Raw genomic sequence first — 26,112 nt, forward strand, 5'->3', positions numbered from 1 at the left:
AAGTTGTCAACTCATATCCAGTTTTTAGAAGAAAAAAAAGTTAAAAATAATTAAAAATAATATTATCAACAGAAAAAAAAACAAAAAAAGGGGAAAAAAAACACCGCGGCTTGACAAGCCGGGCTTGTAAACCTTGTTTTGTGACCAAAGAGTCACGTAGAAGAAGATGAGCAAATAAGAGTAGCAGAGAAGAAGGTACAGAGTCGTTAACATAATTGACCATATAATTGTTAGATTTTCTAACATAATTGAGGTGGCAAACGTCAAATTCGTTTAAAGCCGTGGTAAAAAGTTCTTCTTCTTTATCGGTTACAAAGAAGATAGATTACAGAGAAGAGACGAGCTGTGTTTGTGATTTTCGAGTCTCCAATTCCTTGCTTTCAGATCTAATTTTGAATAAACCTCCGTCCAATGTACTTGTAACCCTAACAAACTATTTCTTTTTTTTTTTGGTCAACTAACCCTAACAATTTATATATAAGATTGTTCTTGCTTTTGGTTTTACAGAAAGTTTGAGAAAGAATGGAGAATAATCAATTAAGTGGTCAAAAAACTATTCTTGGTGGTCAGTATACATGTGCTCACTTATGTGTGCCGTCCTTTGGAAATGAAATGCGAATCCAACTTTGAGAAGCTCGTGGTCTAGTTTGTACACAAGCGCATAGAACATACGGAGAGCGTTCTTGCTGACTTTAATTTCAATCATGATTCTAACCATAACAGAGACTTGATCCAACATTTTTAACAGTCCTGTAATCAAAATTTTATTGATTAGATTAGAAGACTTCTTTGATATAGTAACTCGTTTTTTTGTTGAAATTGTTGAACTTTTGTCTTGGCCTCACCTCACAGCCAGCCCACTCTTGCTCTTGCTCTTACTCTTTTTTTTGTTCTCTCTTTGTCTCTGTTTTTACTCTCTCAGTTCTGCTTGTGTTTCAATCATGACACAAGCTAGCACACACTCTCTTTACTCTTTCACGTTTGGTTTGTTCTTGTAGAGAGAGAAGAGAGATAACTTTGTATGTCTACATTTTTACTTACTCCAACTCTTATTCTTATGAGAATTGGATTTATCTTTCTTACAAGACCACATATACATACATTTTTACTTACTCCAACTCTTATTCTTATGAGAATTGGATTTATCTTTTTTACAACACCACACATTAACTACTCAAATTCTCTTTGGTTTGTAACCAATGTCAAGTGGCATCTTCTCTCACATTGATTTTCTTCTTCTACGTGACTCTCCTTGGTCACTTCTTCTTGTTTCTTCGTTTCTTACGCTTCAAGCTTCCTTCTTCTTCTTCTTCTGCTTTTTGTTCCTTTTTTGTAGCTTCTTCTCTACAATTCTTCTTTGTTCCTCTTCTTCTACGTGACTCTAACATCAAAATAATATAAAATTCTATAACCAAACAAGGATAAATACTAGAGAAGAGGCAAGGAAGAATATGCAAACCACAGAAACGTAACTTACGGCTTTAAGGACGTATCCAGTAGAGATGAAATCAAAAACATCTTTGCCAAATTCATTAGTTTTTGAGAATTTAACGTGATTAAAGAAAATCTAACACCTATATGGTCAATTATGTTAACTACTTTGTAGCTTCTTCTCTGCGACTCTTCTTTGCTCTTCCTCTTCTTCTCCGTGACTCTCCTTGGTCAAAAATAAGGGTTATAATTAGCCGTTGTGTTCTGTTTTTTTTTCTGTTTCCTTTTTTTATCGTTTTCCTTTTTATTAGTTGATAATACTATTTCTAATTATTTTTTACCTTCTTTTTTCTAAAAACTGGATATGAGTTGGCAACTTATTAGTTGGTGGTGAATCTATAGGTTCATCCTAGGAGGTGAACCCAAGAATTAGTCATAAAAAATTATTTGGAGAAGGGTTTGAAAATAACGAGATGCCACAAATTATTCTCTTAAACTAATTAGTAATTTAACATTTTTATTGCAGGTGTCACCGGTTAGATACCAAGGTATAAATGCAATATTATTAACCCAAGTTTATTCTTGTTACATAAGCAAGATTATTTTTGTTAGAATATTGACCTAGTCGTCTTAAAATCAACGTTGACTTAGTCGTCTAATAAGACATTTTGATTAAGTGGCCAGACGTTTTTATTATAAAAAAATAAAATAAAATAAAAAAATAAATACAATATTATATAAAAGTACACTCTGTATAGGAGCAAAATGGGAAAAATGGCCTGTGAATATAATATTTTTGAACGTCATACGGTGCTATTTTTCTAATAATTGTCCATATAAAAAATATTTACTCCATACATGAAGATAATGTATCAAAATTGAAAGTTAAAAATGTCTGTAGTAGCTTTCTACATTTAGATGATGGTGTAGAAACGTCAATCTTTAGAAGCATCAAGAGAGTGAAAGATGGTAGAAATCTTCTTTTTTTTTTTGATAACCGAGTATTCTGGCTCTACCGTGGTGGTCCAGATTAGAGACCGAAGTGAGCATGGATCCGAAGGTCACCAGGTGTCTCACCGTATAACGGTCTTCGGTCTCGGATGCTGCAGCCCATATGTAAATTTGATAATATTTTATTTCTTTTTTAAAAAAATATAGAATATGAAATAACGAAATCTTATTGGTTACCCTCTAGAATGAACCCAAAAGTAACACTAAAAATAACGAGTCACTGTCTCAATTATCGTAGCATTCAAGAGATTCAGATTCTTTCCAATAAAAAGAATAGCACCAATTTAGGGCTACGCAAAATATTCATAAATTTTGATTCGATTTATTATCTATTTTAATTATATGAAGCAAAATAAATATTAATATGTCCATAAAAAACAAATCATATAAAAAATACTAATATTTTTAGAAACGGGTATCCGATCCGATCCGTTATATGGACAAATATATATATATATATATGATTATATACAAATTATATAATAATTTTATTTATCAAATTGATTGTTTTAGTCCTTAGAGATTTAAAAAGTAAATAAATCTTTTATTTTTGTAATAAATATTATAATTTATATTAGTTTTGTTATTTTTTTAATTTAGTTTTTAATTTTTATTTGTTTATATGGATGGAATCGGATATCTGGTTAAAATATTTTTTTTTTTGGATATCCGGATAATATCCGAGTAGTTACTGATCAAATCGAATCGAATAATTGATTATTCGAAAAAAACAGACCGAATTATTTCCAAAAACCTTGATATTCGGTTTATAACTATTCAATACCATCTTCTTTAGGTTTGATAGTATATATTGTTATCAGATTTTATAGATCTATTTGAATTCATACCGGATGGAAGTCTGCAAATCGATATATAGTTTCACACTGAAATCGATATATACTTTCACACAGAAATTTCTGTAGAAAAGTACCATTAAATATAGAGAAAAATTATCAAGAGAAAACAATTATATATACACAAACACCGGCATCACTTCTAGTCATAAGGGCATCAGCATTGGGACTTCTTAAGCCCACTTCTTAGTAAATTTGGGTCGAAATTTAAATAAAAAAGGCTGGATATGTTTGGAAAAACTTCTAAGTTAAGAAGTTATTTGGCTCGTCCTTCAGGGGCACGTGTCGCAAGTGGACGGTTTGCAAACACGGAAACGGGTGTGTCTCTCTCTTTCTCTCTCTCTCTCGTTCGTCTCATTTCTTTCTTTTCTCGATCTCTCTCGACGCCGAAGGCACCAAATCGGAAGCGTCGACGATGATTCGGTGTTGTTGTTGCCGACATCGTCTCCTCTAAGCCTCTCCTCAATTCCGATTCAGCTTCATTAGAAACAATCACTTCATTTACTCCGCCGTAACGTCGCCGATCCCAACCTGCTTTGCTCACCGTCTCCCCGGCGTTTAACAGGTGTTTCTTTTTATTCTCTCTCTATTACATATCTCTCAAAGCTTCCACCTTTCCTTTGTCTCGTTGAATCTGTTGTCTGAATTTGGAATTTGCTAGCTCATTACTGATCTCGGAGAAATGGATTCGAGACCCAGTGGACCAGTGGTGTTGACGGTGGATGAGAAGGCCGTTCTGAACGAAGGAATTGGTTTGATACTTTCGCGGTGGACAGCCATGAGAGCCGCCGTCGATAACGGCTGGGGCGGCCGAGATTCTCATCTGAAAGCTGAACTCACCGTATCCAATGTTCTCGATTACTTCATCCGTTTAAAAGGTTTCATCTTTATAGCTTTTTCCATAAAAAGTTTCGATTTTTATATGAGTTTTGCTGTTAAAGATGATAGCTTTCTGATTACTTCACTCTTGTGAGTTCCTTCTTTCTTGTAGATCCAACGATGGGCTTTGATGGGTTAACTGATATTCTAGAGAATGGTCTTAATGAGCTTAACACTTTGGCTGATGATGGAAGCCTTGAGGAGGTATAGATTGTTTTTTTTTGGATCTTGATGTTAGTTTCTTGTTACTGATGGTGTTTTTTGTCTTCTGTGTTGCTACTGATAGGTGACAGAGACGTTGCTAGATTTGTATTATGAATGTCTCGAAGGTAACTACCAAAGGGTTGAGAAACTGAGGGTGACTAGTTCTCAGACTAGTGCAAAAGTTGTCAAGGTTTGTAACTGTATTTTCTCAGACATTCTCTCCTAGATATTGGCTGTAGTGAAGACACGCATGAGATTCATTTTATATTCCATTAATGTCCTGATGTCTGTGTGATTTCATTAGTTATAGACTTTTGATGATTGTGAGAGTACTACATATTGTTATATTTTGGTAGTTTGGTTATGATCATTATCCGAGATTAAGAAATGAGGCTTTCTTGGGTATTGCAGGTTTCAAACGGTAACGATGAGGATGAGGATGATGAGGAGAGCGATGATGAAGATGATGATGAGGATACAGAGATGAGCAATGTTCTTATGTTTAATGTTATATGTTTTATTATAAAATCCTACCAAACAATTATCATAAAAAACAAAATTTAATATTTTGCTAAGAACCTACCAAAGCTTCTACCAATATTCTTTACTTTTACTCATGTATCTTACCAAAATCTCTTAATCTAATTATATTATTAAAGTAATACTAAGATATGCCATTGCATATCTAGCAATGCGGATGCCCTAATGTAACGCCTGTCCCAATCACTATGACCCTCTTGTACCTTAACTTTACATACAAGAAACATCTGCATGCACTAAAAAGAGAAAAGAAGAAGTGAATAACATAAAGTCACTCAGTGAGAATGGTCTTGTTTCCCCACATCACTTCTAACACGACTAACCAATTTGCATGAAAAATTCTAGTCTTATAACATACATCACCCACCATGCTAAACAATCAACACTCATATAACATCATTCATATCAACATACTTATCTGCTAAACACATCACCCAACTAGTTTTTTTCTTTAGAATTAGATTTTGAAGAGATTTTGCTTTTTTCATTCAGTTTCTGGATTAGGCTTTGTATTCCAACCTTTGAATGAATACTAATCCATTGTGAAATAACTAAACTCTTTGAAGCGCATGTCTCCATACTCAATTTAGTTAAACCAAAGCTTTTAACCAAACAGCAATACAGTGAACTAGCAATACAAGTCTGTCAATTATTCACCAACACACAACAGTATAATACCAACACCTAATCTAGCTAACTAAAACGGCAGAGACGCAACAAAATGTCGATACAAAGTAGCTGCACCTAATCCATTGCGCTGCTACTACTCTCGCCTTCCTCCCTCAAGATCTGTACACCGCACTCAATAATCTTGTCATCGTTGTCCCTACAGCTGAATTCAAACAGAATCTCACTCGTAGTGATATCCAATTCATGGCATTTGTCAGTTTGAAACAAGTCCCCACAAAATATTAGGAGATGTTCCGTCAGAAACTTTGGAGACAGCCCTGAAATCCAGTACTCCACTTCGTTTAGGAGTATACCTTCTTTGCTTCTTAGACGACAAGTTATATCAAAAAGCGGATATCCCTTAACTGGAGAAAGCAGAAGGCAAGCCTTGAATCTTGACGATGCTGAGCTCATAGGGACGGCTATGGAGTTTCCAGTCGCTTTGTGAGTGAAGTTTATAGGGACTTCTTTACCCGGTAAGCATAAATAATTATAATCCCATTGTTGTATGATTCTTCTCCGTGCTTCTTCCTCCAACATCACACAGTTGCGGTAGTTAAAACTTGCACACGGATCACCGAAAGAGTGAAGTACACTCGTGAGCGATCTGCAATCAGTTGCATCCAGACACCAAAGCGAAGGGGGGAGACCGTGTAGTGACACGAGCTTTCTACAGTTTTGGATGATAAGACTTTGTACAAAAGGAAGACCAATGACGCAATCTGGAATCGTGATAAAATGACTGTTTCTTAGGTCTAGCTTCCTTAAACTTTCAGGGACATAACTTAATGTCATGAGGTTTCTGCTGCCAATATGAAGCCATGTAAGACTAGACCAATGCCTGCCAATTGTCGGAGGAACTTCTCTAATCTTCGTGTTTCGTAGATTGAGATGCTTGATGTTCCTAGAAATGTCTGGAAAACTTGTCAAGCTTGAGCAGTTACTCATGTCTACTTCATCAAGAGATGCTAAGTTGATGTTGGTAGGAATGACTTGTAGCTTTTTGCACCCCTTCATTATCAACTTTTTAAGTTTGTGTAGATTCGAAATAGAGGAGGGAAGCTCCACCAAACTTTTACAGAATACAAGTCTCAGTATTTCGAGATTTGAAGTTTCCGAAAGATTTGGTATCTCTTTCAACTTGAAGGAATAGCTCAAATCTATCTTCTTGAGATTTACAAGCAGCTACACAACAAATTAAATGAAGGTTATTATTATACATATCAGAAACATATATATATAGATAAGTAAAGGACCAACCTGGACTCCTCCCCATAGCTTCTCGAGCTTGCTGAATTGCATACGGAGCTCGATGAGACACTCTGGTCGGAATTTTGGAGGAAGACGTTTTCTTGGATATGAATTCCAGTCTAGTAACTTTAGACTAGGTAGATATTCCATGTCGTCTAACAAGCTAACTTTTTTATGCATGCCTGGCTTATTTATGTAAAATCTCAAGAATTGGAGATTACGCATTCTTGCAAAGGCTCGCCTACTTATAGAGAACTCACTGATCTTGGACATATCAAATGATATACCTAAGACAGATCCAGTACCCTACCACATTTTTCCAAAACAAATAGTTGAAATTGTGGTCACAATATGAAAGATGTATTGACAATATCGCAAGAGAGTATATATATAAATGTAAGAACTTACAGTTTCATTTGCTAGTACATCACAAATCTCTTGAGGGTCTACTAAAAACTGACGTCTCCCAGGTTCTATAGACTGTTCAAGAACTATCTGTCTACCCAATTTCTGCAGTAAACAGTGCATCACTATCCGCCCATCAGTAGATACCTTCACAAGAGATTTATCAGCCAGGGTCTTCAATCCATTTCTGACGTCCAAGTTACTTTTTGAAAGTAGGGTTGTCATGTGATCAACATTCTCATTGTAGAAGAAGCATGCAATGTGAAGAAAAAGATCTTGATCTTTCTGTAACAGTGTTTCATATCCAACTCTTAGTACATTCCCAATTTTTCTATCAATACTGGTTTCTAGCCTATATAATTGATGCCCCCATTCGTTCTTGCTTGCTCCACGTAAAGATGAACCCACAACACAAAGACCCAGCGGAAGATAACCACAAAACTCAGCTATTCTATGTGAAAGCTCTTTAAAACCTTCCCGTGGAGATCTTTGTTTGAAAGCAGATAAGCATAAGATCTCAAGAGCTTCTTCTTTGGATGGAAGATCCACATGATAAATTTCTTTGATCCCATGTGCCTTCAAAATATTTTTATCTTTCATGGTAAAGATGATCCGACTTCCAGGACCAAACCAAGAAGTTTCTTTCGCTAAGGTATCTAGTTGCTCTAGCTCCTCTACATCATCAAGAATGATAAGAACTCTCTGATCATGTAGCCATTCCTTTATTGCACATAAATCATGTACCTTCATGTCGGTTTGGTTAAAAATCTTGGACAGAAGTTGGCTTTGTAAACACAACTTGGAATCATAGTCATCAACACCCATTATGCTCTTATGGTAGCTTCCCTTGAGGTTCCCCATAAAACACCTAAGTGGAAAACTGCTAGAGAGTTGGTTATATAAAGCTCTAGCAATGGTTGTCTTACCAATTCCCGCAGGACCCCAGATTCCAATCATCTTCACTTCATCGCATTCTAGGCATAACAAAGAGTGCACTTTTCTTAAGTGAGATCTAAGTCCCACAACCTTGTCACAATCCCTGGACAGTGTGACATTCAGATTCTTGGAAACATCTGCAACAATCTTCTGCATCATCTTAGCCTCATCATCCCTGAAAAAAACACAAAATCATGTTGGTGCGATTTAAATTTTCTTCCCATGCCTAATTGATGAATTTAGTTTCTCCAATAAGCAAACAAAATAATGTTAGTGGGTTTAAAATTTGAGAACTTTGAAGCATTTATCAAGGGTTTAACTGGTTTCTCCGCTACACAACTTTTGCGGTTGATAGCATTGGCGTTTTACAACAATCACAAAAAACGATATAAATCACTTCAAACTCTTTCGGACTTTTTAAAATCAAAAGCTGGTTCCCATTATTTTTTGCGGTTGCGGGAAGTTGCAATTGGATAAATAAATATGAAACTGTTTTCTAATTTTTTTAATAGCAATATTACATTCACTAACAGTGTCATAATTTATATTGAAAAACTTTAAATCAAGAATATTAACTATAAATTTTAAACATCAATATAAATATATAAAGATATATACATATATAAATGAAACAAAATATTTTCTTAAAATTTCTAATATAAATCTCCACAACAAATTTTATTGAAATTATAATTTTCATCTAGACTAAAATAAATAAATAAATGTAATATTGCTATTAAATATATTATATTGATAATTATTATATTTATCTTAATAGTATGTTTTGATATTTTTTATAATTTTATAATGTGTTAATATTGGTAACTTAATATTAAACTGTTGCAACATCTCATAATCAACCAATCGTAAATAACCCGTAAACACACTAGTTTCTAATCGCACAAATCAATTAATAACGCTAGAAACCGCAACCACCTACATCCGCAAGCTCAACACCAGCAACCGGTGCGTTTCAACCAGTCGAGCCCTAAAAAAGCTAAAAACATTTCAAACTAATAAACTCAAAAAGAAGAAAAAAATTACATACCAACTTAGAGAATGTACTCCGGCTATTTCTGCGACATCAGTTAAAGCTTTGCTCCATATCTGCTTCACTTCCTCTGTTTGTCTTTTGCAAGTTCTGTCGAAAGCCCTTCCGAAATCACCGCTCTGTTGTCGTACATCAGATGGATCAACGTCGTAAAAAATAGTCATCACCATCTGCCCACAAGCTTCCTTGCATTCCAAGATTTCCACCAATTCATCTAAACACCAGCTGGAAGAAGCGTAATTCTTTGATAGCACCACCATCGAGATCCTAGATTCTCTTATTGCTTGTTCGAGTTCTGGTCCAATCGTCTGGCCTCTTACGATCTCCTGGTCTTTAAACACCGTGATTCCCTTGCTTGCAAAGTGGTAATGTAAATGACTAAGAAACTTTCTACGGACATCCGGACCATGGAAGCTTGGAAACACATGATATTTCCTTATCCGGTGAGAAGAAGAAGCCATGAGTGAGAGGGTAATGATAAGTTGAAGAATGTATGATCAGAGAGCCGCAGTGCTATTAGAAAAGAAAGCAATCTATAGAGGAGAAAGTGTTATTTAACTAATGCAAAAGCATAAAGAATAAATACATGTAGAGGGTAAACTCCAAAGAGATGTGAATTATAATTTGATATGATGATAATTGATAAGCACTGAATAGAAAATGCCATTAAAGCCCTCATTGACAGCGGCCTTTTTAGAATCAACTAACTGACTTGGTTTTATTCTCTCTCTTTGCTTAGTAAAACAAATAATTAATCAGAATGCCTGTTTTCATGTTTTCTTAATTGAAAGTTGCATCAATTTTTGTAATGAAAAAAATAACTATCCTAACTGTCAAAGAAAAGTAGATATACAGTTGGTGATGTTTGAAAGAAGTCATGAGCAAGAGATGCAGAAAAAGAAAGCTGGCCGGCCATGAACTAGTCATCACTGTAATCCATGTTGAATTTGATTAATACCCATTTAACTCAAGTTTAAATCCTTGAGTCTGTTTCAAGAACTGATTCATTTTTTTTTTTGCTTAAGCATTGGTAAGAACCATACCATGGTTAGTATTACTCATGACTAAACCATCCTTGTGAGAAACAACTGCAGAGATTAGCAGAAGACTCAAACGTTGTCGTGACTACTTACGAAGGCATTCATAACCATCCTTGTGAGAAACTCATGGAAACTCTTAATCCTCTCCTCAAGCAACTTCAGCTCCTCTCCAGTTTCTCTTATAACCTCAGATTAATTATGTCAATTTGATACTGGTGTAATTAATTAAAGCGCTGCGTATAGTTCTAACCACACCCACATCCCCCAAGACACAAGTGTTTAGAAACAAAAAAAAATGTAACAGTTATGATTGTTTTGTTTACATCTAATGATTTATTTGTCTGCGCTTGGTAAGATGAGTTGAACTAACTACATTCGATTTGGCATGTACCTTCAAATCTAAGCCTTATACTATTAATCTTCACTCAAGGATTAGTTTTTATTTAGGAAGCTATTTGAATATCAACGAAACTGCTCCTAAAAGATACGCCATTTATGGGACCGTTATGTAAATACAATAGTACGGCCAACAATCTTTAATTTATACAAGTCAGCAGAAAACTATATACCGGAATTCGAGTTCATGCCATGCGCAAAATGATAAGTTACAAAAGTTCATTATTGATAGAGTTGTTTGTCCTAAGAGCATCCACAATGGTGAGACCCATTGTGGAGTCCTTAGGATTAGATTAATATTTTTTTTTTTTTTTTTTTTTTTTTTGAATAGTTAAGGACTCTTGTGAAAAATATGTGTACAATGGTGATCCCTAAAATGGAATCCTTACGAATTAAAAAATGATTTTTTTTTTTTTGTGTAGTGAAATATAATTATGATATATTGGATGATTAAATAGAATAACTTAACATAAAATATAAGAGATAAACATTAAAAAGAATAATTAAACATAAAAATACAACAATTAAAGAAAAAACAATAATTTTACATAAAGATAGAAAATTTTCTAAATAAAAACATGATCAAATTTATAAGAAATCAAGATACACTAATTATTAATCTTCATCACCAAATTTATTCCAAATATTTTCGATTAAATCATTCTTCAACCGTTCATGAATATGTTCATCCCGAAGATCATTCCGATTGGGAAACATATTATTCAGATTTGTAGGCCTGTTGGTTTCCACCTGTGAAGTTCTGGTGACGTCTCCTTCTTCAAATTCAGAAATATCGTACCGGATGTATCCGTCTCGTTCATTTTCAACTATCATATTGTGTAGTATGATACATGCTCTCATAATATTCCCTATCTTTTCTTTGTTCAATGTACGAACCGGGTTTTTGACAATCGCAAATCGAGCTTGCAATACTCCAAAAGCCCGCTCCACATCTTTTCGGGCTGCTTCTTGAGCTTTAGCAAATAACTCTTGTTTTGGAGATTGAGGGAGTTTGATAGATTGGATAAATGTTGACCAATTTGGATATATACCGTCTGTTAGATAGTATGCCAACTTATACCTGTGTCCGTTGACCATGTATCTTACCCTTGGAGCTCGACCTTCTAAAATGTCATCAAACACAGGAGACCGATCGAGGACATTGATATCATTTAAGGTGCCTGGAGGACCAAAAAAAGCATGCCATATCCAAAGATCTTGGGAAGCAACAGCCTCTAAGACAATTGTGGGTTTTCCTGATCCTCGTGCGTATTGTCCTTTCCAAGCGGTCGGACAATTTTTCCACTCCCAGTGCATACAATCAATGCTCCCGACCATCCCAGGAAACCCTCGTTCTTCTCCAATATCGAGCAGTCGTTGAAGATCCTCCGGTGTGGGTCGTCGTAGATACTCACCTCCGAATAACTGTATTATTCCGTCAGTGAAATTATGTAAACAGGAAAGTGCAGTAGTCTCACCAAGTCGGAGATATTCGTCAACCGTGTCAGCCGCAGAACCATAAGCAAGCATACGAATTGCTGCCGTACATTTTTGTAGTGCAGAAAGACCTAACCTCCCGGTTGCATCTCTTCTTTGCTGAAAGAATGGAAAGTTCTCTGATAGCCCATAGACAATACGCAAGAATAAGTCCTTATTCATGCGGAAGCGGCGTCTAAATATTTGTGACGAGAAAGTCGCATCTTCGCTGAAGTAGTCATTCCATAAGCGGTCTTGTCCTCCTTCACGGTTTCGTTCAATATAAGCCCGGCTCCTTTGGTGACTGGTTTGGGCCTCGACTATGTTGGTGAATGTATCTTCGAAGATTTCTTCGAAAACTTCGTCAAATCTTTCTTCAAAAACTTCGTCGGATGAAGATGACGACATGTTAAAGGTATCCTGCAACCAACTATGTACGAATATGATTTTTATACCATCAAGACTATCAACTATGTTAAAATAGGAATTTTATGAGTTTCTTAAATGTATATATAAGAATTACCTAAAGAGAAGTTACATAAAGCAGTCATATAAGAATTTTTTGACTATCAACTAAGTGCAAATTGGATGAGAAGCAAACTCTTATAACAATCAAAAGCAGTTACCTAAAGAGAAGTTACATAAAGAGAAGCAAACTTCGTCGATTACACTTCGGGATTGTAGTTAAAATAATACAGCCTTGGATTACAACAAAAGGAGACAAGTTTGATAGAGAGGAAACACAGCAAGAGAGATATCTAATTCCGCAAGAAATTACTGATACTTATACACCCTCAATGCACCACCCGTGACTCTGGTCACATGAGGAAAACAACAAAAAACTTCAAATACACCCGTGACTCCGGTCACATGTCCTACTGCACCACCCGTGACTCTGGTCACATGTCCTACTGCTGAACCTGAAACAAGTCAAAGACAAGAGTTAGTAAAGAATAAAATTAATGCGCCATGTAACAAATACTTCGAACAACTAACTACACAATGCACCTTAATAGCCTCATAACATCTCAGACATCAGTTTCAATTTTAGAGATTCTTCCACCTCAGATAGTGGATCTTTTTTGGCAAGTAAACGTTCAATAATTTTTTGTTTGGAGAGTTTTCCTTTCATTTCCATGATGGCCTCTAACTGTGACATCTCTTCTTGTTTGCCACTCTTCTTTCTCTTACCAGCAGCTTTAGCAGCTTTCACACCAACTGGTCTTGCTTCATGTTCGGGTACTTCATCTTCTGTATCAAGGTCAACCACTTGTTTGCGCTTCTCCTTTCCACCGTCTTTAACCATATACGCCGTGCACCATTTCTGGTCATGCCTCAGCTCCCTCCACGCATGTTCGAGGCCGAACTTGCGCTGGTAAATGTTGAAGAATGAGTCTAGTGCAGCTTTCATCACATCATCATCATTCTGACCACTTCTCTGCCCCCTCAATGCCGCATCATAGCATCCTACGAACTTACAGACTTGCTCGTTAATCCTAGCCCACCTCTGCTTGGCTGGACGAATCTCTCTAGGTACTGACCCAACCAGTTGAGGGCTTGCGTTGTAGTAGTCAACGATTCTCTTCCAGAAACGTTCCGCTTTCTGGTCACAGCTGACTACAGGGTCTTTGCTGGTGTTAAGCCACGCCCCAATGAGGATTTTATCCTCAAGCAGAGACCATGGCCTCCGCTCTTTGCCAGCAGACTCGACTGTAGGCTGGACAGGAGACTCGACTGTAGGCTGGACAGGAGACTCGAGACTAGGCTGGACAGGGTGGAAACCATACTCATCAGGACCCTGGCTACCGAACCAAGCAGGTTCGGGTGACTCAAGGTCAACTGAAGATTGACTATACATTAGATTAACAAACCCAGTTCTGTTATTCATGTTTAGATGATGGTCTGTGTTACTCTATTAGTAACACAGACACTTAAGTAAGCGATAGAAAGTAAACTAGCATTTAGGTTCGGAGTAGTTAGGCAGATAGAAAGCAAACAAGCATTAACCACCACTCAAATCAGACTAATAACTTCTCTACTTGCTACACTAAAAGCTAACAAGTACGATTCTATCAAATCTAAAGTTAGGAAGCAATACTAGCATTAATAACCATTAAAGCATGACCAGTATAGTTAATTTTTATTACTGAAACAAAAGAGAGTGGAAGTATTGTACCTGTGAAGCCCATCTCGAGTTCCGACATTGTTGTTTAAATCCTCCGAAGCTCTTCCTTGAAAGACATAAGATAAAACAGTTAAAAATTTTTATTTTGTCTCAAATATAATATTCAAAATTGAAATGAAACTTACCAGCCCATTACGATGACCAAGATTACCAAGACCAGTAGACAAACTCCCTTTGCAAACCCATATTTAACCATTGATTTCTTCTTCGTTAATGCACCGACGATCTTCTCAAGCTTAGCCACCTTCTGGTCACTCTCAAAGAATTGATCTTTGAGCATCCTAACTTGTCTTTGCATTTCACCAAGCTCTTCTTGAATCGCCACATCCCACCATTTCCAGATGTGGCAGTCTCCATCGTCAACATTGTCGCAGGAGAAGTACCTCCTTCCTGGATTTTTAGGAGTGTAAGACGTTGCAACAACAGGCTCATTACCGCAATAACATGTCCTGGGGATTCCTTCATCAGCTTCAGGTTCCGGTGTGTAGCTACTCTCACCTTCATCCGCGTAGAGATCAGCTTCTGCTTGAAGTAAACAGGTCATGTCAAACTCGTCAGATGAAGAAGGCTGAGTGTAGCTATAGTCTTGTCCCATAGTTTGTTGGCCTGCAAAAAAAGAAAAGAAACATTGTTAGCGAAGAAGAAAACTTCACATTAAGAACAGAACGCAACAAAACATACTATAAACATTTGAGTTTAAGTACACATTAACGTAAATTGAACCTGAAACTAAACAGTTTACTAGCTACACATAAAGCTAACAGAGGGATCGAGTACTGAGTTTTCGAGCTAAACTGAAAACAAGATAAGCAACAGCATACCATACACATACGTTTTGTATAAGGCAAACACATACAAATCGATGTCGGAGCTTCGCTGAAAACAATTCGTATCTTGAAACCGTTAGAACAAACTAGAAGATCGTTTGAATCCGAAAACAAATTGAAACCGTAACTACATCGATTGAAACCGTAAGAACAAACTTCGAGTAATGAGTTTTCGAGCAAACTAAATCAAAAACTGTTTGAAAACGATTTGAAAACGAATTGAAAACCAAAAACTGTTTGAAACCCTAAATCGAAGAAATCCCCAAATCGATAAAAAACGGAAAACGAACAACAAGGAATCGATAACCTATCCTTAAATCTACCACAGAAGAAGGCTATTTACCTTTGAAGATCACGGAAGAATACGGTCGACGACGGAGACAAATCGCCTTTTCGTCTGGAGCTCTGCTTTTTTTTTTTCGCCTTCGGTCGTGAATGAATTTTTTTTCCACAACCCCGAACCCAATAGCTCACCGAGCCAACCATCAGACGCCACGTGACACAAGGACTTGGTCCTTCAAGCCCTTATTTACGGATTGATCCGTCAAAATCTTAACCCAATTATCAATATTATATTCCTTTTGGGCTAAGGATTTGGGCTACGGACCCCTCTTGGACCGCCGTTGCGGATGGTCTAAGCATCAAGCTTCCCTTGTTCTGGTCTCTCAAATTCCCCATGGTGCTGTCGGTCCAGAAGGCCTCGTGAAAGTCGGAGGGGCGGTTGAAAACGGTGGCAGAGCCTGAGATGTCTGAACCGGTGGCGTCTGTCCCGGTTGTGAAACTTGAAGCCTAGTCTGAGACTGCTGGGTAGGTCGGATGATCATGTGGTCAAGAGCAGGGGAATATGAACCGGGGGTAATACTGCCTCGCATCCTTGGGCGCCAGTTGCTTGTATCAGGAGTAGCCGAGTCCACATCCATTAGGTCACTGGTTCGGGAAACTGATAGAACAGGGGGACTACTCGGCCGCTGCGTCTGAGTGGTTAAATGGTTACTGTTTAGACTTCGTGCGAAATAACTGTTAGGCTGGGGAGCAAGTACTCTAGGGATACGCGGAGACTGAGCCAAAGATGATCCATTCCCAAGAGACTGGCTTGTAACTTGGACTGGGTGCACCCGGCTCTGCAAGGAACAGATACCCTCAAAATCTCAATACTCACTCAAAGACGAAGAAAGTATAATTCTCATACGGATTCACTAACCTGTGATGAAGTTGTCAATGATGACATCTGACTGGAGGTTCTACTAAGATATGTTCCAGCGGGAGTAACAGGTGAAGCATGAACCCGAGAAGATGGGAAGACGGTGGAAGTAGCTGCTGGTCTCTCTCTTGGAGATGGTGCCTGTGAGAATGGCGCAGGTACATGTGCTGGATCTCGAGGCATGGGTACTTGAGATAAGTTTGAGTAATCCTGACCAGTTCCAGTATTCAAGTGATCTAGCATCACCTCGTCAAGTGATATCACATCCGAGAAGTTAAACATAGAACAGTAATCGTCGACTGAAGCATCTTTGTTTGCGTTGTTATTATTAGATTGACCCTGAGCATCTGACAAGTGGGGCTTCTGGTCCACAGCCTTGCTGGTGCTACCAAATAGTTCAATATCAGCATCGTCCTCATCATCCCCAGTAAGATCCAAGACAACAGGACCAGCATTTAACAAGCTATTTGGATCTTCAAGATCATGGATTATTGCATCACGGACAGGTTCCTCGTTTCCATTATTTTCCATTGCAACCTTCCATGTACCACCGGCATGGATGACTACATCAGCAGCATTGCGCCCCGCATCCTTTAATATCTGAGAATATGAAATGAGACCAGTTATCTATATTAAGATGCAATGCAAAATTATAGTAGTATGCAACTTACGGCGTAGAGAGTTACTTGCCTCGACCATGTTTTGATCTAAACGGATCTCTGGGTAGGAAACAGGTTGATTGCAGTGAGGGCAGCGCCAGGATGGGTTTCTCATATTAATGTTGACATAATTCCAGAAATCAAAACACTGGAGCAGAAAAAAGTTATTTCTACAAATAACAAGTCTTACGAGAAAACGAAGATAAATTCAAAACCCTGTATCACCTGAAGATGTTTACACAACTGGCCCTTGACTGGAAGCTTGATCCGGCTGCGACTGTTATAATATAGACTAAAATTACTGACCAAAGACAATCATAACATTACACAATAGTCCACAAAAATATGCAGAAGTGATACCTTATAGGACATCTGAGAGATACTCGAGATGGCCCCTCAATGATGTCAGAATCTAATGACAGAACCAAAAAGAAAGTACAGAGCCATTAATTCTAAGTCAATGAAATATTCACAGGGCATAAAACGCAAAATTTCCTCATTCCTTGTGATCTTGAATTACCTGGACTTGCCTCGACCACTCCAGACTGCACATACTCTTTAAGAACTGGTTTTTCAGGTAGCTGTGCTAAACCCGTAAAAGCAATTACAATGATGTAATGACCATTGGAATTGCCCATAACTTGTAAGAGGTTTGTTCCGTATTTGAGGATGGCAGTAACATTTGTTGGGAGTTGAGGCCCCGAATCCTGAAATATTAAAATAAAGACTTGACAATAAACATAAACACATGCACATAACTAGTTCAAATATACAAAATTACATCAAAATTTCACAAACCATTGAGATATTAACTCTCTTCTCGACCACCTTTCCATTTAAAATGAAGCTGCAGTTTTGATACAAAGGTCAGGAAGGTTAAAAATTGGATCATATTTCGTGTCAGCGATGAAAAAGAGCAAATTCTTTACTCATACCTGACTTCTGGAGGATTGATAATACAGGCGGACGTGTCTATGTTTTCTGTCTGGACAACAAATAGCCGCTGAGAGCAAACATGAACGTGGAGTTAGTGGGATAATAAGCTAACCATAAGACAGAAAGCTAGTGCATCAACAAGAAGAAACAAAGATTCACAATGAAAAATGATATCATAGACAACACACAAGCCATACGTACAATTTTCTCTTGAGGAGAATGCGGCATATTCTTCGAGATATGGAAATCATGTGCAAGCATTGTATAGCCAGACTGTCATGTAAAAAGAAAACAAAAATGAAAAGGAGCACAGTTAGAGGATAACATGTTCAAACCAGAAGACAGAACATCACCTTCACTTCAAGAGAAACAAGAACATGCCCAAGCTTCACAAGTGGATAAAACCTAAAATCAGAAAGAAACCAAGCATAGATTTGTTTCAAGTGAGTACACCATTCTGTTGAAGAAGCTTGTGACATGGGTATGTAAACCAACAAAGAAAATGAAAGCAAAAAGCTACCTCTCCATGATCTGCGATAATGTACCACCAGGACTTTGAATAACAGGGATAGTGTTTTCAGGATTCCCGAAACCATTTTTCATCTGAACAAGAAGGAAAACATTAGTAGCTCCCTCAAATAATCTGTAATCCTCCTCATATCTCAAAAGAAGACAGACCTGATCAGCAAGGGCGATGAGTTCTTGAGCCTCGCTATCTGAAAACCATCCCAGTTTACAAGCATGCTGTGCCATTAACACAAAAGTCCTTACACTTTTGACTAAAATCATTCTTCTAAACAAAAAGTGGCATTCTTTCATTATTCTGACGTTACCTTAATAGAGATCATGAGCACCAAAACAGCAGTCTTAGTGTAGACATCATCTCTATGTCGGCACACCTAACACAAACCCATATATAAGTTACAGTAACAATGGCCTCAATCCATTCAAAACGTCTCGATATTTGTCAGTTAAGTCACCTGTTTAAGCAAGGAGGGAAGATCTTCAACCTTCTTCGGGATTTCATTATTAGCTATCGCAAAATCAATTCCTCTGCTTCCAATCCAATCAATTAAAACCCCAAAGACAGAAACTGAAATTGCAATTGAAATTGAGTGTTAAAGCAAATTATGTTACTTGGCGAGAGAGATGCAGCAGCTTTGGAACTCTTTGACGTCGCTTTTGGCGCCGGTCTGAATGTGGAAAGCTAACCGTTGCGTCACGGAGGCCAAACGAAATGAATTGACCAGAGCTGCTGCCGCCTTCTCCGGTAACCCAGTTCCAGCCACCGGACGCACCGCCGTAGACGCAGATGACATCGATTGGAGTCAGTCGTCGACGCAAATGTATCCTTTTCTTGGATTTTGAACAATGAAATCAAACGGTTCCTCCTTATTGATTCGATTCTCACTCGATGAAGAGAAAGGGGACAAAGCTAACGTCTGTTCAGTCGAACACCTGTTGTGGTGACACGAGAGTATTCAACTATTGGGCTTTTACTGGGCCTTTGTGATTGAAGCCCAATTTGCTACACTTCGGCCTTTTCTACCGATTTTTTTCCGGATATTTTCGTTTTTAGTTTTACTATCCGGACCACACCCATAAACTATCCGAACCGAACCGAAAATATGTCAAGTAGTAAATGAATCATCTATTCCCTATCCGAACTATCCGAAATCTAAAATACCCGAATCAAACTGATACCCGACATATACTTGTCTTTTTTACTATGCCATTAAAACATTTATCCACAGTGAAACCTCTATAAATTAATAATGTTGAGACTACACCAAAACTATATTTTTTTATTAATTTATAGTGATATTAATTTATCGATATACTAATTTATCCAAAAATTCAATTAAGACTATAAAATTATATTATTTTATAGAGATTTTTAGTGTATATTAATTTATAGATTATTAATTTAAAGAGATTATACTGTATTTAAAATATATATATATATATATATATATTAACAATTCATAAACCAGAAAATTTATGTGGTTTAAAACTAAGGATCCTTATGACTTTGAAGACTTTTACTATTGAAGTTCTTAATTTAAGTTTGACTCTCACAATTTTTGATTTTTTAAAAAGAAAAATAGAAACGACTTTAGAACTACGCAGATCAGCCATCCTCAAACCATCCATCGCTTCCACTCCTCCGCCCGCACTGGCAGTTAAGCCCAACATTCCCATCAAGCAACATCAATGATGTTAATCACTCTAACTTTTAATGATAGCTCGAATGCAACAAATCATTTCGTAAATAATAGTATATATATATATATATATATATATTAATAGTATACAAAAATTCACTTTTAAATAATAATAAATAAGATAATATCAAATATTTATGTGGATTAGACATGTAATTATCATAATTTTCCAAAACTTTTAATATTAAATTATATAAATATTATAAAAAGTTATTTATAAAATTATTAAGAGGACTAATTATTTCTAAAATCATGGAGAAGCTAACAATTAAAATACTATAAAATTTATTCATTAAATTATTAAGACTAAAGGACGACCAACGTGGATCGTATTTAGTTTTCTCCCTCTCCGTTCTCTCGCTAAAATTTTTCACGGAGAGGAAGAGAGACCAAAACACTTTCGGGTCTAATGATCAGATCTTTTGTTTCGTTGTAACATACTTCGATCTTCTCGACTTTTGTCTTCCGCTTGTCAGATCTACTTTCGCTAGACGACTTTTGATGTGTGTTATTAAAATCACTCTGATCATCTCTTCAGTCGGAGTTCATGGCGGTCTTCTGGGTATAACATAGAAAAACATCAGTAGAGAGACTGCTTCTTTTCCAGCATGAACGATATCTCCTTCTATGGTTTTTTATATTCCGACGGTCTGGAGAATAGTGAACCTCGATGGCGGCAAAGGGGAATATGACCCCCCCCCCCCCCCCCCACCCACAAGTCTATGTCGTTGCTTTGATCCCCTCCCCTCCTCTTGGAACCCCAAACTTCAGACCTGCCAAATTGATGCTTCATGGATCAGTCATGGTATGGTCAGTGAACTAGGGTGGAAACATATGAATCAAACGGCAATATAACACTTTGGAATCCAAGCATGTCATAAAAGTCTCTCGGCTCTTCATTCTAAGACGGAAAGACTACTATTGGGTAATTTCATGCGTCCGAGAACTTTCCTCTACTATGATGCATATAGAGACAAACTGCTCTCATTTGGTAGATATAATTGTTAACCTAGTTTAGTGGATATCCTTTGTTTTCAAGCTAGTTTCATTGGTTTTTTTGGACTCCAGTATCTCCCATATTCTAGAGAAGTGACATATTCTTGTGACAAAAAAAAATCCTAAGAGAGGATTTTTTTAGGCAACAATATCGTGGAAGTGATATATTCTTGTGACAGAAAAAAAGGAAGTGACATATTCATTTCTAGATAAACATGCAATTGACAAAATCCATTGACTTAATGAACTTTTACTATGTTATTGGTCACCATTTTACAAAACTGCGTCCACAGCTTAGGAGCATTTTTTATATTTATCTCCATGTTTTTTAAATTTTATTTTATGAAGTGGGTTGATATTGTTTAAAGATCTTGTCAATATTATGATAAGTTGGGGACCATTATGCTTGTTTTTGGTTGCAAACAAATAGAACAAAAATTGCGCACCGAATCCTAAATGTTGGACATTACCAAAGCACACTTTGATCTAGTGCTTAATCACTTAGATCTTTGTTTTTCGTTATGTTGGAAGACCATTTATTAAACTTTGAAATTTCATCTGGCAAGAATCGAATCACTCATTTCAGATATGACAAAATACTAGGTGGCCAGATCGTGTACTTCAACCTGTAGACATTTCTCTCATATAATTTCGGGATAATAATAAAAAAATCAAGAGCACTTTAGAAAATATACATTTAAGTTGCACTCATGACAAAAAAAAGTTGCACTCACCTGTGTTGAGAAAAAAGAATTTACGTAAACAAGCTTTTGTTTGTATGTCTTATTTGAATTTCTAACTAGAAAAATTTATAAGTAATAAAATTAGAAAGATTTTATGATAACAGGGAAGTTACTATAAAGTTAGTTAAACCAGTCTAAAATCTCATTTTAAAATTATGAGATTTTAAATTTAACTAGGATATTACACTAAATACTCTAAATTAACTAGAAGAAGACTACACAAATTCAAAAAAAAATCGATAACAGTGATTTTTTTATCAAATAACAAATTTAATAACACTGAGTTTTAACAGAAATTTTAAAATTCATGTTTAAATGCGGTAATTTGTTATTTTAGTAAACATCACCTTAATTGAATACACTCATCTAATAGTTTTGATGAAGTAAATATGTATATTATCAAAATAACAAGTGGAGTAGCAATTCAGAAAAAGAGAAATGATACTTCTACGTAGACGTTTTTTTTGAAGAAACTCATATCAATGTTGAAATTGATCTTCACTCGCACACATAAGTTCAGTGCTTGTATATATAATGAAATGTAGAAATATTAGAAAACAAAGAAAAGGAGCTCCCTTCAGTCCAAGCAGAGAGAAGTGGAGATGTGTCATCATTCATTCACCATATGCAAACATATTATTTCATTTAGTCTTTGTACGAATAATTCGAGAGTCAGTCAAATATTACATATTACATCCATGACTGTACCAAAGAAAGCTCGCACCTTCACCAACCCATCATCCCTAAGCCTATTATTTTCTCTATAACTATATATGTATATATAAAGCATATGGACATATCTAATTAAGCATATGTAAAGAATTTGCAGATTATACTGCATATAGCATAAAACCGAAAAATATATTTAGAGAGCCAGTAGCGGTCCTTGAGATGGTGAATACGAATTTTGTTTCACACCGAGAAACGTTTTTCATATTTCCCACAACTTGTGGGAATCAGAGATAAACATGACTGTAGATCAAACACGTGCTTCAATAGATGATTGAATTCCATCGACGATCATAGAGTTGACAGAAGACCAAATTGCAAGATTTGGATCATCAATAGAGAGCTTTGGTATGGTTCCATTGATAAATCCAAGTTTAGCTTTGGTTCGGAGTGCACTAATTAATTTTGTTGGCGATTCCTTATAATTCTCACCTGTGAACATTACAGATGTGATGAAGGCACCATGATTGTCTGATGCATATAAGGAGTACGGAGTTGCTGTGCTATTCTCACTTTGTTCAACCTGAGCTGTTCCACTTTTACTTTCAGAAGAATTAACACAGTCAACCATTGTTCTTCAGATACAAAAACAAAGACAACAAATTGATGTCCAAACTTCGAAAAACGATTCTAGGTTGCATAATTTTATTGCTTTGATACCATGTCAAGTCTAAATAAATTTGTAAACGGTTAACTTGTTCATAATTAGAAGAAAGCACAACAATATATATACATATCAAAGACAGCTAACATTGTCCTTAGCCTAACACACATGTTTATCTGAACTAATATATTCCTAATTGTATTAACATTATAAATAATCTTAATGACTATAGGATTCCCCAATATACCACTTAAACTTTTGGTCAAGTGACCGTGAAGAGTATGGTTTACCACCATTTCCGGCCACCACATCGACCTAACCGATAAAGACCGAGCGGTCCTATCCAATTGTCGGTCTTTACTGAAAGCCCAACACATTGGGTCAATGATAAAATAAAAATGACATTTTAGATCACTGAAATATACTCCATCCGTTTCCAAAAATAAGATTTTCTAGAATTTTCACGTTTATTAATAATATAATAAATGTTTACAATTTAGTTTGCAATTTATTTTCAACATACGTTCCAATAAATATCCACCAATAAGATTTAATCAGTTCAAATATTCACAATTAATGTTCTTCAAAAATATACAAAGTACCTTAAAATATATAAAATCTATTTTTATGGAACAAAAATAAACTCTAGAAAATCTTAATTTTAGAAACGAAAGGAATAAAAGTTTAATTTTAAAGGATATTTTTTGCAGCGGTGCAGTAAATATAAATATAGGAAGTAAAAATATAACATAATGCCATACTAATGACTTCATTAGTCGAGATTTATTTGGAAACGAGAAAGACTAACACGAAGCGTAAAGATCATTCAAGTGCTCTCTGAAATCTAAACAATCAGAATCAGCGTTTCCATGTCCATCCAAAAGCTGATCACCCATATATAATTTAACTTGAATTTAATTAAAACTAGATCTTGATCCGTGCAACCGCACGGGTGTTTACTTTTATTTTTTTTTATGTACATTAAAGATTTTTTATACATTGTTAGTGGCAAATATTTTTAACATTAACCATATTTTCAAACATTTATGTGTTTTTGAAAAAAATAATGTTATAGTCAACATATATGGTTTTTTTCTTCCTTCACTTCTTTTACTATTTTTGCAAATAATTTCTCTTACTCCATAAAGTTTTGTAATATATATTTTAAATTATTTTTCACAAAAAAAATGTATATCACAAAATAAAGTTGCACATTTTATTCATAAATTTAGATTGAAAAGTAAACTATGCAGTTATAAAAAAATTAATTTTAATAAAATATTATGATATAAATTTCAATTATTCATATTAAAACAGTAGTATAGGGTTGAGTCATAATATTTTTAATTCCAAAATTTTATCACCCTTAAAAATAAATTTTTAAAATTTGGAATTATAATTTTTATTAAAATAATTTTGTTTAAATTTTTTGTCCCGTTACGTTATTGTTTATTCCTATAGTTTGACATGTGACCGTCTGAATATTTGTTTTCACTTTAAAAACATTTTGATGTTATAATATATATTTGTAAATTAAAATGTATTAACTAATTAAAATTTAAAACAAAAAAATTATATTTAGTACTTTAAATAATTATTTTTATTATTTTAATTGTTTATTATATCACGGTGCTTCATAAACATTATACTAATAATTTATGAATAGATTATTTTATATTTATTTATACATTATATAAAGTGATTATGATATGTGGTTTTTATTTTATTATTTATTACTAATAAATATCAGAACATAATTAATACGTTAATAAAAAATTATATTATGAAATATATTAGAAAATCTATTTTGGTTAAGATTCGATTAAGAAAATCTATAATTTAAATTAGAAAAAGACAAATATATTTAAATATAGATTCAATAATATCTCAATGGTATGTCATTGTAAATAAGTGGTAAATCTAAGGGGTGGTCTAATTTTGTACTCCTCTTTTAATATATTAGATTTGTTATTTCAAAACCCGATAAAACTCAATAAAAACCCAAACTTGCAATGAATCCAATCTGACATTTGTTAACATGAAAAACCCCAGATAAATCTGATAATATTTTTTTTAATATAGTTAAACTTCTTATGTAACTTTTAATAGTACATAAAACTGAATAATACTTTTGTTACTATTATCATTCAAATAAAATGAATAAAATGGTGATCAGAAATTTTGTTATTGATGTGTTCAGCAGTATTTTTTTCATTATTGATAATCAATGATATTTATTTTTATTTTAGATTTAACGTTTCATGCATGTATTTATTAATTTGATGTACTGCAAAGAAAGATGAAAATATATATTTATAAATTCCCGGTTCAAGTAATAATAAATTGGTAGTAGAAAACATTAACACTTGCATTGAAAATGAGCCACTAAATCGTGTATTTGCATATGCCAATATAATTTAACATGGTTTTCTGGAAATGATATGGGATTCAAATACTAACAATCTTCTATGGATCTACAACTATAAGTAATGTTAAGCGTGAATCCATAACCATGTATATATATCTTAAAGAAATGTTAAGACGTAAATAGCCTATGAATGATTTCATTTTATTATGGGAAAATTTATTTTTCTTCTGTTGGAACTCGGAAAATTTTAGTTTAAAATATGAACCTTAATTGAATATCACACAAATAGATTTTCACGTTTAGATCAAAATGAGTACATATGTAAACAAGATTATTTAGCTGTCAGATTTGGACGTTGTCACATTGAAACCTCAACATAATACATGTAAACACCTTCGTTTACTAAAAACAAACCATTAGGTAAGTTTCATAGCATATAAATGTGTTCTCATAGAACAGCGATTACAAAATTAAGAAATTACATACTTATACATTA

The 26,112-nt window shown here is 35.2% G+C and overlaps 3 protein-coding genes across 4 annotated transcripts; 1 reads left to right on the plus strand and 2 right to left on the minus strand.

Moving 5' to 3' along the window:
* The first annotated feature begins 3,570 nt into the window (after positions 1 to 3,570).
* On the plus strand, positions 3,571 to 4,992 carry LOC125576573 (pre-rRNA-processing protein TSR2-like). The gene is made up of 5 exons (XM_048736960.1): positions 3,571 to 3,861; positions 3,958 to 4,174; positions 4,288 to 4,379; positions 4,462 to 4,569; positions 4,791 to 4,992. The coding sequence occupies exons 2-5, from the start codon at positions 3,979 to 3,981 to the stop codon at positions 4,941 to 4,943; spliced, it is 549 nt and encodes a 182-aa protein (XP_048592917.1). The 5' UTR covers positions 3,571 to 3,861; positions 3,958 to 3,978; the 3' UTR covers positions 4,944 to 4,992.
* Positions 4,993 to 5,217: 225 nt separating this feature from the next.
* LOC106448150 (disease resistance protein RML1A-like) lies at positions 5,218 to 12,533 on the minus strand. Its single transcript, XM_048736961.1, has 4 exons — positions 9,229 to 12,533; positions 7,248 to 8,355; positions 6,849 to 7,145; positions 5,218 to 6,773 (listed from the first exon to the last, which is right to left on the minus strand). Exons 1-4 carry the CDS (start codon positions 9,690 to 9,692, stop codon positions 5,664 to 5,666), a joined length of 2,979 nt encoding a protein of 992 aa, XP_048592918.1. The 5' UTR covers positions 9,693 to 12,533; the 3' UTR covers positions 5,218 to 5,663.
* Positions 12,534 to 12,727: 194 nt separating this feature from the next.
* Positions 12,728 to 19,406, minus strand: LOC125576572 (E4 SUMO-protein ligase PIAL2-like). Of its 2 annotated transcripts, none has more exons than XM_048736959.1 (18): positions 19,089 to 19,406; positions 18,932 to 19,004; positions 18,785 to 18,850; positions 18,630 to 18,695; positions 18,472 to 18,554; positions 18,305 to 18,356; positions 18,153 to 18,224; positions 17,951 to 18,018; positions 17,814 to 17,862; positions 17,536 to 17,722; positions 17,376 to 17,427; positions 17,241 to 17,292; positions 17,047 to 17,163; positions 16,357 to 16,956; positions 15,499 to 16,276; positions 14,454 to 14,934; positions 14,320 to 14,370; positions 12,728 to 13,063 (listed from the first exon to the last, which is right to left on the minus strand). In XM_048736959.1, exons 1-15 carry the CDS (start codon positions 19,268 to 19,270, stop codon positions 15,821 to 15,823), a joined length of 2,175 nt encoding a protein of 724 aa, XP_048592916.1. In that variant the 5' UTR covers positions 19,271 to 19,406; the 3' UTR covers positions 12,728 to 13,063; positions 14,320 to 14,370; positions 14,454 to 14,934; positions 15,499 to 15,820. The 2 variants fall into 2 exon arrangements, with proteins under 2 accessions (XP_048592916.1, XP_048592915.1); XM_048736958.1 differs by having other exon boundaries at positions 14,320 to 14,374.
* Between the last annotated feature and the right edge of the window lie 6,706 nt (positions 19,407 to 26,112).

The sequence above is a fragment of the Brassica napus genome, chromosome A7, assembly GCF_020379485.1.
Source record: "Brassica napus cultivar Da-Ae chromosome A7, Da-Ae, whole genome shotgun sequence".
NCBI lineage: Eukaryota > Viridiplantae > Streptophyta > Magnoliopsida > Brassicales > Brassicaceae > Brassica > Brassica napus.